General features: G+C 42.5%; 1 protein-coding gene across 2 annotated transcripts in view; it reads left to right on the top strand.

Moving 5' to 3' along the window:
• Positions 1 to 298: 298 nt before the first annotated feature.
• The window catches only part of FRMD3 (FERM domain containing 3), a 347,210-nt gene continuing 331,129 nt past the window's right edge, over positions 299 to 16,379 (top strand). Inside the window, exon 1 of one of the 2 annotated variants that reach the window (XM_061426013.1) lies at positions 299 to 638. In XM_061426013.1, the coding sequence (XP_061281997.1) occupies positions 492 to 638 (147 nt within the window). In that variant the 5' untranslated portion in view covers positions 299 to 491. The remainder of the gene's footprint in view (positions 639 to 16,379) is intronic. The other variant, XM_061426014.1, reaches the window with a different exon arrangement.

Below are 16,379 nucleotides of genomic sequence, written 5' to 3'. Positions count from 1 at the left end.
AGCCAGAGCGATCGCGGCCGGAGAGGGAGGAGGCTGCCGGGCCCAGCCTGACGCAGAGGCGGCGGCGGCAGCGGAGCAGGCCACTGCCCGGGCGTCCCGGCCACCAGCGTGAGCCCGCTCTCCGCCTTCTTCTGCCGCGGCTCCTCACGCGTGGGAGTGAGTGCTTAGCGCGCCCGCCTGGGGTCTCGGGCTCAGGGCATCTTCGGCCAGCGAGCCCGAGCGGAGGGAGGTGCAGGAGCGCTCGCAAGGGGCGGAGGCAGGGAAAGGAGCGAGCGGGGCGGAGGCGAGGGAGCGGAGGGAGGGGACCGTGGAGAGGGAGGGACCCGCCTGCCGCGCCCTGGCCGCTCGGCATGTGTGGCTGCAGGCGCCGGTTGTCGCTGCTGTCCGGGGGCTGAGCCGCGCCCGGGTGTCCAGGGCAGTGTGTGTGTGTCCGCGCGGGCGAGCGCCGCGCCGGCCCCGAGCCTCCTGCTCGCTTCCCCGGGCCTCGGTGCATGTTCGCCTCCTGCTACTGTGTGCCGAGAGGCAGGAGGACCATGAAAATGATCCACTTTCGGAGCTCCAGCATCAAATCGCTCAGCCAGGAGATGAAATGCACCATCCGGCTGCTGGACGACTCGGAGATCTCCTGCCACATCCAGGTGCCGGGGCGAGGGAGCGGACTACGCGCTGGGCATGGGACTGGGGGGCCTCTACGGGTGGGCGTGCGCGTGGAGACAAGGAACCCATCCGGGGGCCTACTAGAAAGGCAGATTTCTCTTCCTCAGCTCTGAGTCTGGGAGCCCTACTAAGGGATGGGGTTGGGGGGACTGTCTCCCACAGGCACCGGGCGTGCATTATCAATTCCCGAGGCCCCTTCCTCTGGCTTAGACACTGCGCTCACGTCTCGCTGCGCTTAGGATAGTGGACACAGGGCAGCTGCCTCCTGGGGGACTCTAACCCCTCTGTTTCCTAACCTGTCGGGAAATATGAGTTCTGAGAACCCAGAGGGGTACCTACATGTCGCCCAATCTTCCTTCTTCCACGTGGAGAAGGCATGCATCAGCATGGATCCGCTCATTCTTTCTTTGGCGCCTGGGCTCCGAAGGTGCCTTCAGTCCCAGGGACCTGCTCCAGCTCCCTGCCTCCTCTCTACCGGTGGCCTTTACTCGTAGCGTGGGGCAGCGGCGAAGTTTCCTGGGAGTGAGAGAGGCCAGGCAGCCCCGTGCTCCAAGCCTTAAGGGATGGGGCGCGCTGCTCGGACTGGAGCTACCTCGAAAGGAATCCTTTGAAAACTGAGTGTTTCAGGGAAAGGAAAAGGGCTGTTAGGCCAGCAGGGAGGGAATGCTGCAGGACCTGGGTCCAGGAGAAATCGCCCTTTGGGATATTGGTGACATGTGCTCGTGACCAAGTTGGAGAAGGCCAGAGTTGTGTAGGCGAAGGCAGCTTTGATGGCAACTCCATCCTCCAGTACTTAAGTGCCTCTGGGCTTGCAGGAGATCTGTGAGATGCAATGGTGTGTGTGTGTGCGTGTGAGTGCACTCTCAGTGTTTGTATATGTAGGCAGGTGTGTGCCCTCTCCCAAGATTCAGGGCACGAAGCCTGGAAAGGTCATGTTAGGGTTAAGCACTATTAGCTTTTGACTTTTAAGTATCTTTACTTATTTATCTCTGGAATTTCCTCTTCTCACCTACTCAAGTCTTGAAGGTCTGAGACTAAGTGAGCTGTTTTTAAAACACTGGGCACCCATTCTGTTGAGAGATGAATGGGAGCAGCGTCTCCCAGTGGCAAGAATCTGCCTCTGGGCTGTGTTAACTAAGAATGAATGAATGAATGGTTACCCACCCCCCCACCATTTTTTTTTTTCTTTCTTTCTTTTCGTGGGAGCTTGTGACACAGGGACAGTGACTCCTAACTTGTAATATGACAACGGGGTAAGTTTCATGGCAGGAATGTAGTGCCCCATGACCTCCCATTAAAGTGAGCTCCCACTGACTTTTCCGGAGGATCTTGGATTTCATTTTGAACCAAGCACTGCTATTACACTTAATAATAAAAGGATTAATGGGATAGGCAGTTTTTCTGCTGCCACAGGGTTGCACGGAAACATTTGGCATGTACTGTCTTGTATTTCAGAGAAAGGAGTTTGCACATTTTACCTTAAGTCCTAAAGTGGGTGTACAGGAACTTTAACCCGTATTGAATATGTAGTTAATAAAGGGGTCAGCCACAGACAGTGGGGCTGTTGACTTTTCCAGAGCTGTCTCCGCCCTCTATCTGCCCTGTCCTGTCCCATTTGGAGTTGACACCACTGTTTTGTTTTGTTTTTCTGTTTGTGGGAGGGAATCTTCCTTAGAATGGATAAATAGTCCCCAGATGACATGTATGTGCTGTCTCATGATCTGGCAAACAGTAGATTGTAGCCAATCTAATAACAATTTGGAACATTGGAGTTTGTATGGCCCAACTGATGCCAAAGAGGTTAAAATGCTATGTTCCAAAGTGTTGATTTTGGCATTGCTTGAGAAAATCAAATGTTTTATTTGGAAGCACATCTGCCCCCAAATGGTGATTATCATTTAATCAATTAAAATGAATCAAAAGATGATTTTGGTGATTTTGGACATTATACCTGCCTAGAGTATTTCCAACCTGGGAATTGATATTATACTTTTGAACATAAGGTCACAAAAACCTTTCCATTTGTTTAGGACAAAGACAAAATGATTTTTTCTTTAAAAAGAACTTTTGAAGGCACTAGTATTCCCTGGGGAATCCATCTGTGTTTTGTTCCTTGCTTGCCTTTTTCCTCCAGTCTAGAGAATCACAAAGTTAAGAGAGTGTTACACAAATTTTCCCTCTATAACTCATGCAAGGTGTGAGTTATGCTTTTTTTTTTTTTTGCAAAATAATAGCTTTTAAATATTCTTTTCCAAAGTATATGATTTGTGTGGTTACTGACAAAGAACTTTCAGTGTAATGGCTCAGGGTCAGCAGCCTGATAGCCACTTGCTCTGTCTCATCATAGGATTAGGATGCTGTTCCAGTGTGTCATTTGCATGTGACTGTTTAGGTGGGGTGAAAGAGGAATTCCAACTGGATAGGGAGCAAAAGGAGAGTCTAGGGCCCTAGACAGGGGCCTGGGGAAGGAAAGGAGTTGCTGAATGTTCCCTATTGTTGTTGTTCAGTCGCAAAGTCATGTCCAACCTTTGCAACCCCATGGACTGCAGCACGCCAGGCTTCCCTGTCCTTTGCTATCTCCTGGAGTTTGCTCAAACTCATGTCCATTGACTCGGTGATGCCATCCAACCATCTCATCCCCTGTTACCCCCTTCTCCTCCTGCCCTCAATCTTTCCCAGCATCAGAGTCTTTTCCAATGAGTTGGTTCTACTGGTCTTTTCCCACGAAGCCAACCCTGCAAGTCTGGAGACTGTGGAAGGACATGGCTTAGTTCTCACTTCTTTGATTCAGTAGCACTGTTTCAAGTAGAGTAGAGTTCTAGTCATCTTCCCCATTCCGTCCACGTTTTCAGATGCTGGCAGGGTGTTCACCACTCCTCCTAATGAGCTTGCCATTTTTAATACTGATTTTTATTGTGTAAGTTGTAGACTTTTCATATTATTTATTCTTTATCAAGTCCTGGTAAATATGCTTGTTATTATTTGAATTGGCTGGAAAATTATAAAAATTTGTATTTGAATAATAACTCTGGCACTGTGTGTAGCACCTAGTAGGTGCTTAATAATTATTTATAGATGTAGATTGCATAATTTGTGTCTGGGCTGTTAAATTCATGAGGGTAGAAACTCTTGTTATGGTTGTTGTTCTTCAAGGAGTCCTTCAGGTTCCTAGAGCCGAACTTGACATATAGTTGTGGTCAATAAACACTTGCTGAATGAACGAATGCTACTGACCCAGTATTTAATGTAGCTCATACCTGTCATCATGAGGACAGCATGACAGCATTGGGTTGAGAATAAGGAGATACATAGTTTAGTTATGTTACCAACCAGTGTGACATGTAGTGAGTCATTTGACATTTGGAATCAGTGTTTCTTCTTTTGTAAAATAGGGGATTTGGGTTAGAATGGATGTCTCCAGTTTATAAAGTCTATAGTTTATCTGTTACCTAGACCAATTACCTTCGACTAAAACATTGCTATTGACAGATTATATACATATTATCTCATGTGATTTTCATTCCTGTCCTGGGTTATCTCCATTTTATTGTGTTATTGAATATTTTCTCAATTTTATGGGTATAGAAAACGAGGTGCAGAGAGATTAGGGCACTTGAGTCACCTGGCAAGTAAGTAGATTGAAGCCATGTCATTTTACTTAGAATCCAGAGCCCTGTCTTCTCTTCAGCTGCTTCCAACTTGAGAGTTAGGATGTTTAGGCTGCAAGTAAAAGAGCAGCTGAGTTAAAGTGGCTTGAGTAATAAGGACACTTACCATCTCACCTAATGAGAAGTCCGGAGGTAGGGTAGCTTCAGAGTTGTTCAGCAGCTCTGCATGGACCAGGAGCTTTCCATCTTTCTACTCTGCCTCCTCAGCACATCTCCTTTGTCACTTAGATTTCTCATTATAAGGTGGTTGTGAATGTCCTTCAGGTACTAACACATCCACCATGTAAGAGGTGGGATTTCCTCTTGCATTTCTTTTTATCATAGAGGAATACCATTCCTGGAGGCTCCCATCAGTCCTCTCATTAGATCCCATTGCCCAGGATTGAATCCTATACCCATGACTTAGCTGTAAAAGAGTCTAGAAATGTGAATATTTGGTATCTGTACTCCTCACTCTCTATAATGAGAGGTGGGCTTTGACTTCATGGAGGCAATGGAGGGGTGTGTGTGTGTGTTAAGGGGCGGGGAACTGCTGGTGGCTAAGCAAGCAGTAGTGTCTTTCAGAATAGGTCAAATTGAGTAATAATTATTGTTACAACTCAACTTTCAGTAACGTTTAATAAGATGTTAGCTGAGCCCTGGCTTATTTTAGGCAATCTTTGTATGATCAAATTCTGCAACAATTATTGGATAATCCTTTGTAGCTTGTGTTGTTAAATATCAGTTCAGCCCTTACTGAGCCCACGGGTTCTGTGCAGCTACACACTGTCTTGTGTACAGCAAGCATCTCTGCTCTTGCTGAAGTGGCAGTATGGCCAAGCGGTTGGGAGCTTGTGATCCAGAGTACTACTTGCCTGGGTTTGAACCCTGGCTCTAACCATTGACCAGCCAGGTGACTTTGGACAAGTCACTTTACCAGTTTGGTTTCAGTTTCCTCATCTGTAAAGTGAGGGTAATACTGGTACAACCTCATGGTCTTGTTGTAACAATCAAATATGCAATATATAGTGCTAGTGCTAAGTTGCTTTCAGTTGTGTCCGACTCTGTGACCCCAGGGACTGAAGCCCACCAGGCTCCTCTGTCCATGGGATTCTCCAGGCAAGAATACTGGAGTAGGTTGCCATTTCTATCTCCAGGGGATCTTCCCAACCAGGGATCGAACCCGCATCTCTTGTGTCTCCTGCATTGGCAGGGAGATTCTTTATTGCTAGTGCCACCTGGGAAGCCCATGCAATATATACCAAGTACTTAATACCTGGCCCATAGTAAGAAATGAAAATATACTGACTGTTGTCTTACTATTATGTGAAGATATATTGGATTTAATTCTAAATAGTGTGAAGGCTCTGGCTTGGAATCTAATGTCTTTAAGCCCAAACTCCATCACTTTCTGACTGTGTAAGGCCCCCAGTGAATCACTGGGCCTTCCCTCTGTGAAATGGGCATAATAATTCCTCACTTGCCAGTCTCCATTGGGTTGTTGAGATGAAATCTATAAAAGCGTGTTGTAAACGCTAAAAAATCACCCAAATGCAGAATACTATTCTAATTAATTTAGTTAAAAAAGAGAAAGTTGTTTACTGCATCCTAAGTTTCTTATCTGTTTTAACAGGAATTTGTGGTCACTTGCAAACATACGTATGTGCTTAATATCAGGCCCCATGATGAGCCTGCAGGTGAAATCCACCCTAGGTTCGGATAACAGCCACACATGTTCTTCTAATAAGGACGACTCAACTCTTTTCTCTATCAGATTCATCTGGAGTGCCATTCAGAGTACAGTGAATATCAGACACTAAACGAATAGAAGAGAGAGGCAATTTGTTAAATACCATGGTCTAGCTCTGATGTATTTATGCCTAGATTACATGGGCCTGCTCTTTGTGTTAAGTATATTCTGACAGAAAAGTAGTGTTATTTCAATACTCTGCTAAGATCTTATCTCTTGATGTGTTCAGAGCAAAGGCAATGTGTATGGACCATGGGGAGGATGCAATACTGTTAGCTCCACATCACTGGACAATATATCAGCTGGGTGCTTTTAACTGACAAATTCCAATTCAAACTGGCTTTAACATTAAAGATATTTACTGGATCAGCACTTCCCTGGTGGCTCAAATGGTAAAGAAACTGCCTGAAATGCAGACCTGGGTTTGATCTCTGGGTTGGGAACATCCCCTGGATAAAGGAATGGCAACCCATTCCAGTATTCTTGCCTGGAGGATCCCATGAACAGAGGAGCTTGGTAGGCTGCAGTCCATGGTGTCGCAAGGAGTCAGACACAACTGAGTGACTAACACACACACACACACACACACACACACACACACACACTCACATATCCAGAAATTCTGAGTTAAGTAGGGACCTAATTCAAGAACTATCCTGACTTTCTGTGAGGCTTTATCCTCAGACTATAGTGAAGTGGTTATAGTAGTTTCAGTTCTCACATTTTCATGGGACACCCTCCAGAGGAATTGAAAAACCACTTCCAACTCAGCATTCAAAGCAAAAGTCCTGCAGTCATTTTATCACCTGCCACCCTGAACAGTGAGTGAAATCGATCAAAATGAGTGTGCTGATTAGCTTAAGGTGCCTTCGGACTCAGAGTGGAATCAGCTTCCTTCCTGGTGGTGGTCTGAGTAGGGGAGAGAGGTCAATGCCTAGAAATCAGGGTTCTCTTCCAAAGGAGAAAGGGGGAGAGGAAGATGGCTGCTAGGAAGTTTACCCTACTAGATGTTTTGTCTGGGTCAGCGATTCTCAAAGTGTATCCTGGGGAGCCCCAGGAGTCCCTGAGATCCTTTCAGGGGGCCCCTGAGGTTCAAACTATTTTCAAAATAATACTAAGATGTTGTTTGCCTCTTTAGGTTAAGGAGTTTTATTGAGATATAATTTACATACTATAAAATTCATCCATTTCAAGTGTATAACTTTAAGATAGTCACAGAATTGTGCAACCATCACCACAATCAGACAATCCCCCAAAGAAACCCTATGCCCTTTAGTAGTCATACTCCCTTTTCCCCCTAAACTTCCCAGCCCTAGGTAACTGCTGATCTACTTTTTGTCTCTATAGATTTGTCTGTTGTGGCCATTTGATGAAAATGAAGTCACGTAATGATCTTTTGTGTCTGACTTCTTTCACTTGCATAATTGCTAGGCTCATCTATGTTGTAGCATGTATCAGTATTTCTTTCCCTTTAATTGGTGAATAATGTTCTATTATATGAATAGATCACAGTTTACCATCAGTTGATGAAAATTTGGGTTGTTTCCACTTTTTGGCTATTTCAAAGAATGTTGCAGTGAATATTCCAGTAAAATTTTCCATTTGCCTTGGGTATATACCTGGGAGTGAAATTACTGGGCCATATAGTAACTCCATTTAATCTTTTGAATTGAATAGTTTGCCAGACTATTCTCCCAAGCAGCTGCTCCATTTTACATTTCCACCAGCAATGTATAAGGGTTTCAGTTTCTCCACATCCTTGCCAACACTTGTTATTATCTATTTGATTATAAACTGTCGTAGTGGGTGTGAAGTGATACCTTACTGTGGTTTTGATTTGCATTTCCTTGATGCTAATGCTGTTGACCATCATTTCATGTGCTTATTGGCTGTTTGTCTATCTTTGGAGAACTGTCTATTTGGATCCTTTGGCTATTTTAAAATTGGATTGTTGTTTTATTGTTGAGTTCTAATAATTCTTACATATTCTGGATACAGACTTCTTATTTAATAAATGATTTACAGCCATTTTTCTCATTCTATGGGTTTTTTTAGTCTGATGGTATCAAAATTTTTAAAATTTTGATGAAATCCAATTTATCTGTTTTTTCTTTTTTTCCTTTTGTTCCTTGTGATTTTTGTGTCATAGCTAAGTAACTGTTGCCTAAGGTCATGGGATTTATACCTGTGTAGTTTTAGCTATTATATTTGGGTCTTTGATTCATTATTTTACTGATATGTGATTTGGATATCATAAATGTCACCATTTTAAAGTATAAAATTCATTAGCTTTAGTATATTCACAATATATACTATATATACAACCATCACTGCTAATTCCAGAACATTTTCATCATCCCCCAAAATAAAACTCTTCCTGTTAATAGTCACTCCCCATCTGATCCATTTTGAGTTAATTTTTATGTATGATGTGAAGTAGAGGTCCAACTTGATTCTCGTGCATGTGGATATCCAGTTGTTCCAGCACCATTTGTTGAAAAAACTATTTTCCTATTTGTCACTCTTGTTGAGATGTTGATTGCCTTTTCCACTCTCAATCTCTCGTAAGTGTACAATGGAGTTTTCCAGAGGCTGGATAATATGAGACATAACAACACATTAACTACAGAAGCAGATGGGAGAATCCAGCTGTCTTCTATTGAGCCAGACACTAAAGATGTTAAAAATGTAAAAAGTGCTACTGTTCTCAATGAATTGGCTTTATTTTGTAAAACAAAGTTATTTTTCATAAAAGAATGCTATTTATGTTAATGTGCAATGGGTTTGTTATTTTTTAAATGAATCAATTATTGATTATCTTAAAAACTTACGATCAGCGAATATTGAGATATACCACCCAAATAAACAGAAATTCTATAGATCCTCAATAGTGTAAAGGAATTTTGAGGCCAATAAGCTCAAGAATTGCTGGTTTTGGTGATTGTCAATTTACTGAACTTCCTGAAAAAAATTTTAATAGTCCTAAGTAAAACAAAGAACTACTCCCGTGTACCTTGGGTCTCCAGGATTGCAAATTATAAGTACTTGAAATGATGTCAGTTAAGTAAAAAATCCCAGCGTGTGCATAAAAAATGTGTATATGTATATTTGAAATTCTTAATATTAACCATATACCTGTGTGTGTGTGTGTGTGTGTATTGCAATGTTAAGAGTAGAAGATCAAGGGCAGGCTCTTCTGTCATAAGCATTTCCCAATTGCACTTGCTCTCCAGCTGAATCTCATTTTTTTTTCAACTCTAATTATTTGAAGTCTTACTTTGAGACCCCCTCTTTTGATTATGAAAAATGTACAGCGACAGTGCATTGTGTTTAACATATAAACTGCTTGAATCAAGTCCCTCAGTCACTGAATTCTTAAGTTGTTACTTCTTTTACTCACTAGGCATTTTGGGAACTCTTGAAAACATGGCAGGAATGGAAATATCAGAATTTGTTGCATAGAGAATCTGAGATTCACATGCATGAGTGATAGGCATTCAGTAGCTAGCATGGTCCTTTCTCTGTTTCCACTTTGTGTGGGAAAGGATGCAAGTTACTCCTCCTATGAAATAGCAGAGAGCCACATGTGGAGTCCGTAGATGGGGGAAAATGGAATTATGATCAGGAGCCCTTAGGGCAGGTTTTGCAGCTGAGATCTGAATTTAATTCAGGCTAAAAGGAGGTGGCATTCAGCTCCTGGGAGGGATGTGTAAATGCTTTGCAGTTTCGGATATTCATGTGGATCTTCTGTGCCATTGTTAAAATGCATATTTCTGATTCAGGCGGTCCTGAGGAGGGCCCTGAAATGATGCATTTCCAGCAGGCTTCTAGATGCATTTCCAGCAGGCTTCTAGATGCCGTGTTCTGTGAACCACATTTGGAATAGTAAGGCTTTAATGGAAATTATCTATTTCATAGTAATATTAACTTTCTTGAGTGTGGAGCTTTTTGACCCTTAGCTCTCTGGATAATACCTCACCTGGCACATTTCCCTTGGTAGAGGTTCAGTGAATGTTTGAGCAAGTGAGTGAATGAATGAGTGAATAAAGAAATCCATCCAGGTGTGTCTATCACAATAAACTGAAGTACCAATTAGACATTGATGCTGGAGATGAAATGCCTCCTTTTGACTCCCATCCCCCGCCAAATCAAGAGATTGTTTTTCAAACAGGATTTCCTATGATGGCCAGTCTGATGAAGTGTTGAATGTCTGTGAGAGTGTTTATGGGGACTCAGGGTTAATGAGAGAATTCTTGTCCCTCTGGGCCACGTTTCCCACTCTTGCCTTCCTATATCCTGGACTCTTGGTGGCATTGTGGAGGAGCTCTGGCAACTCCTTGGCACAAACAAATCATTGTGTATAAAGCCAGCCATGTCTGGAAGATCCCAGAGGCATAGGAGGCCCAGCTGTTCTCACTGGCAGAAGTGACCTCAGGGGACCATGACCCTAGAGGACAGTGAAAAAATGCCTTAGAGGTGTAATACAAGCTCTCGAGCTGTTTGTTTGGTGACTCTGCCTAAAGGTGCAGGAGGGAAGTGAGAGGATCACTCTGGAAAAAAAAGAAGCTCCTTCTAAAGGGAAAGAGCATTTGTATAGATCAAGCCATCATACTTTTCAAAAGTGGATTAGTAAAGGTTTTTTGAAATAACTTCAATCTTAGTCAATAAGCATTTAAAAATATCTTCTATATGCCAAGCACAGAGCTAGGAACTGGAGATAAAAAGAAAATAAAATCAGACATCAAGAGGCTCACAGTCATTTGGAAGAAGAGAGACAAGAAAATGATTCAAGGACAACATGACAGACATAGGGACAGGTGTATGGGTGGAGGACCAAGAGGAGGCATCTGTATCAGACTGGGTATAGATGAATCTTGATTAATAATTAAAGGACAAGTGAAAATCAATTCTTTGAAGAAGGGAAAAAAGCATGCAAAACACGGTGAACTTGTGCTTGATGTAAAACCTTGGGCATGATCAGCGTGACTGGATATAGAAATGAAGGGAGGGAGAATCTTGGATTAGTCCCAGGTGGTTGGTTTCAGGGACAGGGGTCATGGTGTCACCAATACAGTACAGACCACAAGTTTTGGGAACCCACTGGAAAATAAAAATCTGAGGCCTCTTGTTAAAAATTATTAAGAATTTCAAGATCACAGTGAAAGTGAAGTCGCTCAGTTGTGTCCGACTCTTTGCGATCCCATGGACTGTAGTCTACCAGGCTTCTCTGTCCATGGGATTTTCCAGGCAAGAGTACTGGAGTGGGTTGCCATTTCCTTCTCCAGGGGATCTTCCTGAACCAGAGATGGAACCCACGTCTCCTGCATTGCAGGCAGACGCTTTACCATCTGAGCCACCAGGGAGGAGACCATTAAACAAAGCATGGGTCCTTCTTAGCATGGATCCCACACCCATGAAGCTGATTCTGAGAAGACAGAATAAAGGAGAAACAGATTAGGGGAGGAGTTTGGGCATGTAGACTTCATAGTGCCTGTGGGGTGTCTGGGTAGAGAATTCTCAGGTAGCCAGGCAAGAATACCAGAGTGGGTTGTGGTCCCAAAGGGAATGGCAACCTATTCTGGTATTCTTGCCTGGAGAATCCTTTGGGTAGAGGAGCCTGGTGAGCCCCAGTCTCTGGGGTTGCAGAGTCAGACATGACTGAGCAACTAACACACATACACAGTTGGAAATAAGGAATGAAAGTCAGCAGAGATGTCTGACTTGGAGACACAGATAAGAGAATCCTTAGTATTCACGCAAGTGGTTGTAGAAGTCATGTGATATGAAAGGAACTATTACATGGGTCTTACTTTTTTGTCTGTCTTTCTGTTTGGGGCATCCTTGTAGATCAAACCAATGGAGTTTGAGCTTTGGAATTGTTTCCAAGAGTGCTTGATCATATTTTCTTTGTTTGGCAGTTCCCACCTGAATGAGAGCTTCTCCATTTTATTTTGCAAATAGGGCAGCTGCCTCAGAGGTCTCAGTGGAAAAGCACTTTCCTTCTCCTAATTTTCATTTTCTAGCTTGGACTAACAAATGACAAAAAGTCCTCTCCAAGCTATAAGACTCTGAGTTACAAAACAGGACTTTCACTCTAGGGAAGTTACCCTTTGAGACAGTGTCATGAACATTGGATAATACATTTTTAAATCCTATCAAAAGGATTCAAACTTGAAGTAAACATGTCATGGAACAACTTTGTAAATTATGCTGCAGTAATTTATCTTTTCTTTACTATTTATGTGTCTCAGATATATCCAATGGCAAATTTTGTTTCCTGTTTAGTTTCCAGGAGATTATTGTGAATGTTGATTAAAATAAATTCAAGGTCTGTAAGATCCCTCAAAGAAATAATTTAATATTGGTAACATGATTTGGATCTTAGATGTGCAGTAGAGCTTTGTCTGAATAGATCTGTTATTATGCTAAGGTTTTAAATATGATTATTCTGTTGCAGGGGAAGCAATTAACATATTAACAGATTACGATTTGGTCTATTACCTCTCATTTCAAAAGTGTAATTTGCATCTTTGAGGCACTAGGCCTTAATGGTGAATGTTAGTGTGAAAAGGATTGACTGAATCAGAATTTTCACATGCAAACTGTGAAAATTTGAATACGATATCAGTTACAAATGGATTGATAATAAAATTAAGCAACCTTAAAAAAATCAGTAACTAACTTTTTTAATAGAAGAGAGGACAAAAGCCTAATCAATAAATTGGCTAGTAATTTTTCCTTGATGTTATTAACTGATGTTATTTTTGAGGGCTGGTTTTTACATGTATGCCTGCCCATGATCTTTATCATATGTAGGTATCATCTACAATGTTATAATGCTGGGAATTATTGGTTCTTTATTTAGCAACATCTTTCTCTCTGCTCATGTGCCTCTTGATTTTCTTGAGTTGTATGCTCATAATGTGAATTAGTTAGTTGATTAAATTGAGATCCAGAGCCATGATTTGCCTGAATTTGCCTATTTAGCAAAATTAGGATGAGATATGATGTCTTGGATTATACACTAAATACTACCATTATTGTGTTTTTGAATCTTTTTTGGTAGTCTAAGGGATATAATTCTTTTCCACTGACAACTGTTAATAACACAGGGAGAAAACCTCACAGTGACCACATTTCTGGGTAAAGAAAGTAAATTGATTTCTTAAGTGTCATCGAAGGACCACAGTTTTAGTTCTTCTCTAGTTTCTGTAGTCAATATGTGGCTCAATGTAGCTCAGTGTACCTTCAAATGAAAACTACCATCAGTTGTTCAGGTATTTTTGAATATTTTGGCATCTAACATTCCTACACAATTAAAAGAGGTCTTCCTTTTCCCTTTATAAGTTTGGCATGGGACAGACATTGCTTGTATTTTGAACTTTCAAAAAATTACAAAGGGAAAGAAAAGAGGATGATGTCATAGAATTATCTATCTATCCAAAGTAAATTTACCGTGTAGTCTTCGGATTGACTATGGAAGTCAGTTCTTAGTAATCCTAGGCCATGGTATTTAGAAAACTTCTAGAAAAATATGAAAATAAAGTTTTTTTTATTTAGGTACTAGCTATGTCCTTGTCAGGCTCTGTTTGTTTGGAAGGCTTAGGAAGAAGCATAATAAAATCTCTGGAGTCAGAGGAGGGAAAAACACTGTATACCACCTGGAGCCAAGTCAAGGATAACTTCACCTCGTGTGTTTCCAAACCTCAAGGGAGATTATTTCTGCTAGGGGATCATGGTGGTGGGGGATGGGGGTTGGTCACCTTGAGGACACCTTTTGTCTCCATGTTTGGAGACATAGGTTTTTCACCGGGTGTAGATGGCACCTTCTTGGTTCAGTGCTGATTAAAAGGAAAAAAAGGAGGAAAAGTTGTACAGTAATTCAAGGGCAGCCACAAAGTCTGAGTTTGCAGTGCCAGCAGCAGTGTGGTAATTTGAGAATAGCAAATTAGAGGAACAAAGCAGATTTTAATCATATGCCACAGAGAGGAAGGGAGGAAGGTGGTTTAGGTTTATCTCCAAATTGTACCTCCATTAGAGTAAGGGAGGTTTTTAATGCTGTAATCCAATGTTTATTGTTAAAGATTTCTTTGTTTCTTTCCTCCAGTATTTCTTTAGCACACTCACTGGGAGGGAAATGCCAGCTTTCTTCCCATCAGTGAACTCAGCAGTTGTTAAATATAAAACATTTTCTTGATGTTATTGGGAATAGAATGAGGGAGAAAGAGTGACAGAGTTAGATTCAAGAGCATTACCCTTTCGGAGACTTTAGTCTGAAGGCAAAACTGTCCCATTCCATCCTTTCTGTCCATCCATCCATCCATCCGTCAACCCATCCACCTACTTCTCCACTCATTCGTCCAATAGCACCTCTCTTAAGGACTGGTTTGGGTACCAGAGATAAAAAGATAAGTAAGAATATGGTCCCTTCCAATCTGGTAGAGAAGACAGACACACAGACAGTTTCAAGATGGTACTGTTATGATTGAAGAACACTAGGATATTACTGGAGCAGAGAGAGAAGCCAAGGTATCACTTAGGGGAAGGTATAACCCTCCTTTAATCTCTAGTCACCCTCTTCTGAAGTCACTACTCCTCAAAAGGGTGGATCACAGATATTTTCTTTGAAATAGATCACAGATATTTTCTTACTCCCATTTAAATACAGATAAGAGCATCTTGAAGAACTTTGTGCTTCTGCTTGCAGACATCTCAGCAAAAGTTGTACCTTGCTATAAAAGGTAATTTCAAGAGAAGTCACGCATCCCCTTTCCTGCTTTCTACTGGGTCTTCATCCTCACAGTGTCTCCTGTATCGAAATTCTGGAGCAGCCGCTGGGGCTCCCAATGCAGCCTGAGCAGACCAGGGGAAGATTTTCTGGAGGATATCATGGCTTAGATGAGTTTTAAAGAAAAAGTAAGCATTGTCTGGCTGGCTGACTGGGGGAATGTTTTGAGAAGGCGGTATAGTTAGGGAAAGAAGGGCCTCTGGCAGAAGGCTATGCATAGGAAAAGGCATGGTATTTGTGAGGAACTCAGAAAAATGCATTGATTTTATAGGTCACCAGAGAGGTCCATAATATGCAGTGGGGAGCTGGCCATTATGTGATCAGACTGTGCAGACAATGGAGTGGACAGCTGGAGTCTAGAAAACAGTACTGGCTACTGTTGACTACAGAATAATTAGGACAGCCCTACTGAGGCATGGTATGTATGGTTCAGTGACCATTGCCATTGTTTTGCAGGGTCAGCTTGACTACTGTTCCAGGGCGAAAGATAAGATGCATGGAGTATTTTGTCTCAGACACTACCCCAAGGAACACTGGAGGTTTCAAGTTCTTAGCTGAGGTTGTAAACTTTCATGTGCTGTTGAGAGTGGCAGCGGTTCCATGATCTGTGAGCTTCAGTGATGAAGCAAATCTTTCTTAATTACAGATCAAGAAGTTGACAGACTTTTCCGAAGCATCCCTTTAACGTGTTGTGTGCTAAGTTGCTTCAGTCGTGATCGACTCTCTGCGATCCCATGGACTGTAGCATGCCAGGCTCCTCTCTCCATGGGATTTTCCGGGCAAGAATACTGGAGTGAGTTGCCATGCCCTCCTCTAGTGGGTCTTCGCAACTCAGGGGTCGAAACTGAGTCTCTTTTGTCTCCTGATTTGGCAGGTGGGTTCTTTACCACTAATGCCACCTGGGAAGTCCTTTAACCTGTTCAGTTCAGTTCAGTTGCTCAGTCATGTCTGATTCTTTGCAACCCCATGAACTGCAGCATGCCAGGCCTCCCTGTTCATCACCAACTCCTGGAGCCTGCCCAAACTCATGTCCATTGAGTTGGTGATGCCATCCAGCCATCTCATCCTCTGTCGTCCCCTTCTCCTCCTGCCCCCAATCCCTCCCAGCATCAGAGTCTTTTCAAATTAGTCAGCTCTTTGCATCAGGTGGCCAAAGTATTGGAGTTTCAGCTTCAGCATCAGTCCTTCCAATGAACACCCAGGACTAATCTCCTTTAGGATGGACTGGTTGGATTTCCTTGCAGCCCAAGGCACTCTCAGGAGTCTTCTCCAACACCACAGTTCAAAAGCATCAATTCTTTGGCGCTCAGCTTCCTTTACAGTCCAGCTTTCACATCCATACATGACTACTGGAAAAACCATAGCCTTGACTAGACGGACCTTTGTTGACAAAGTAATGTTTCTGCTTTTTAATATGTTGTCTAGGTTGGACATCACTTTCCTTCCAAGGAGTGAGTGTCTTTTAATTTCATGGCTGCAATCACCATCTAGAGTGATTTTGGAGCCCAAAAAATAAAGTCTGACACTGTTTCCACTG

Source organism: Bos javanicus, chromosome 8 (genome assembly GCF_032452875.1).
Source record: "Bos javanicus breed banteng chromosome 8, ARS-OSU_banteng_1.0, whole genome shotgun sequence".
Taxonomy (NCBI): domain Eukaryota; kingdom Metazoa; phylum Chordata; class Mammalia; order Artiodactyla; family Bovidae; genus Bos; species Bos javanicus.
The sequence above is the reverse complement of the archived record's forward strand: the minus strand, read 5'-3'. Positions and strand labels throughout refer to the sequence as shown.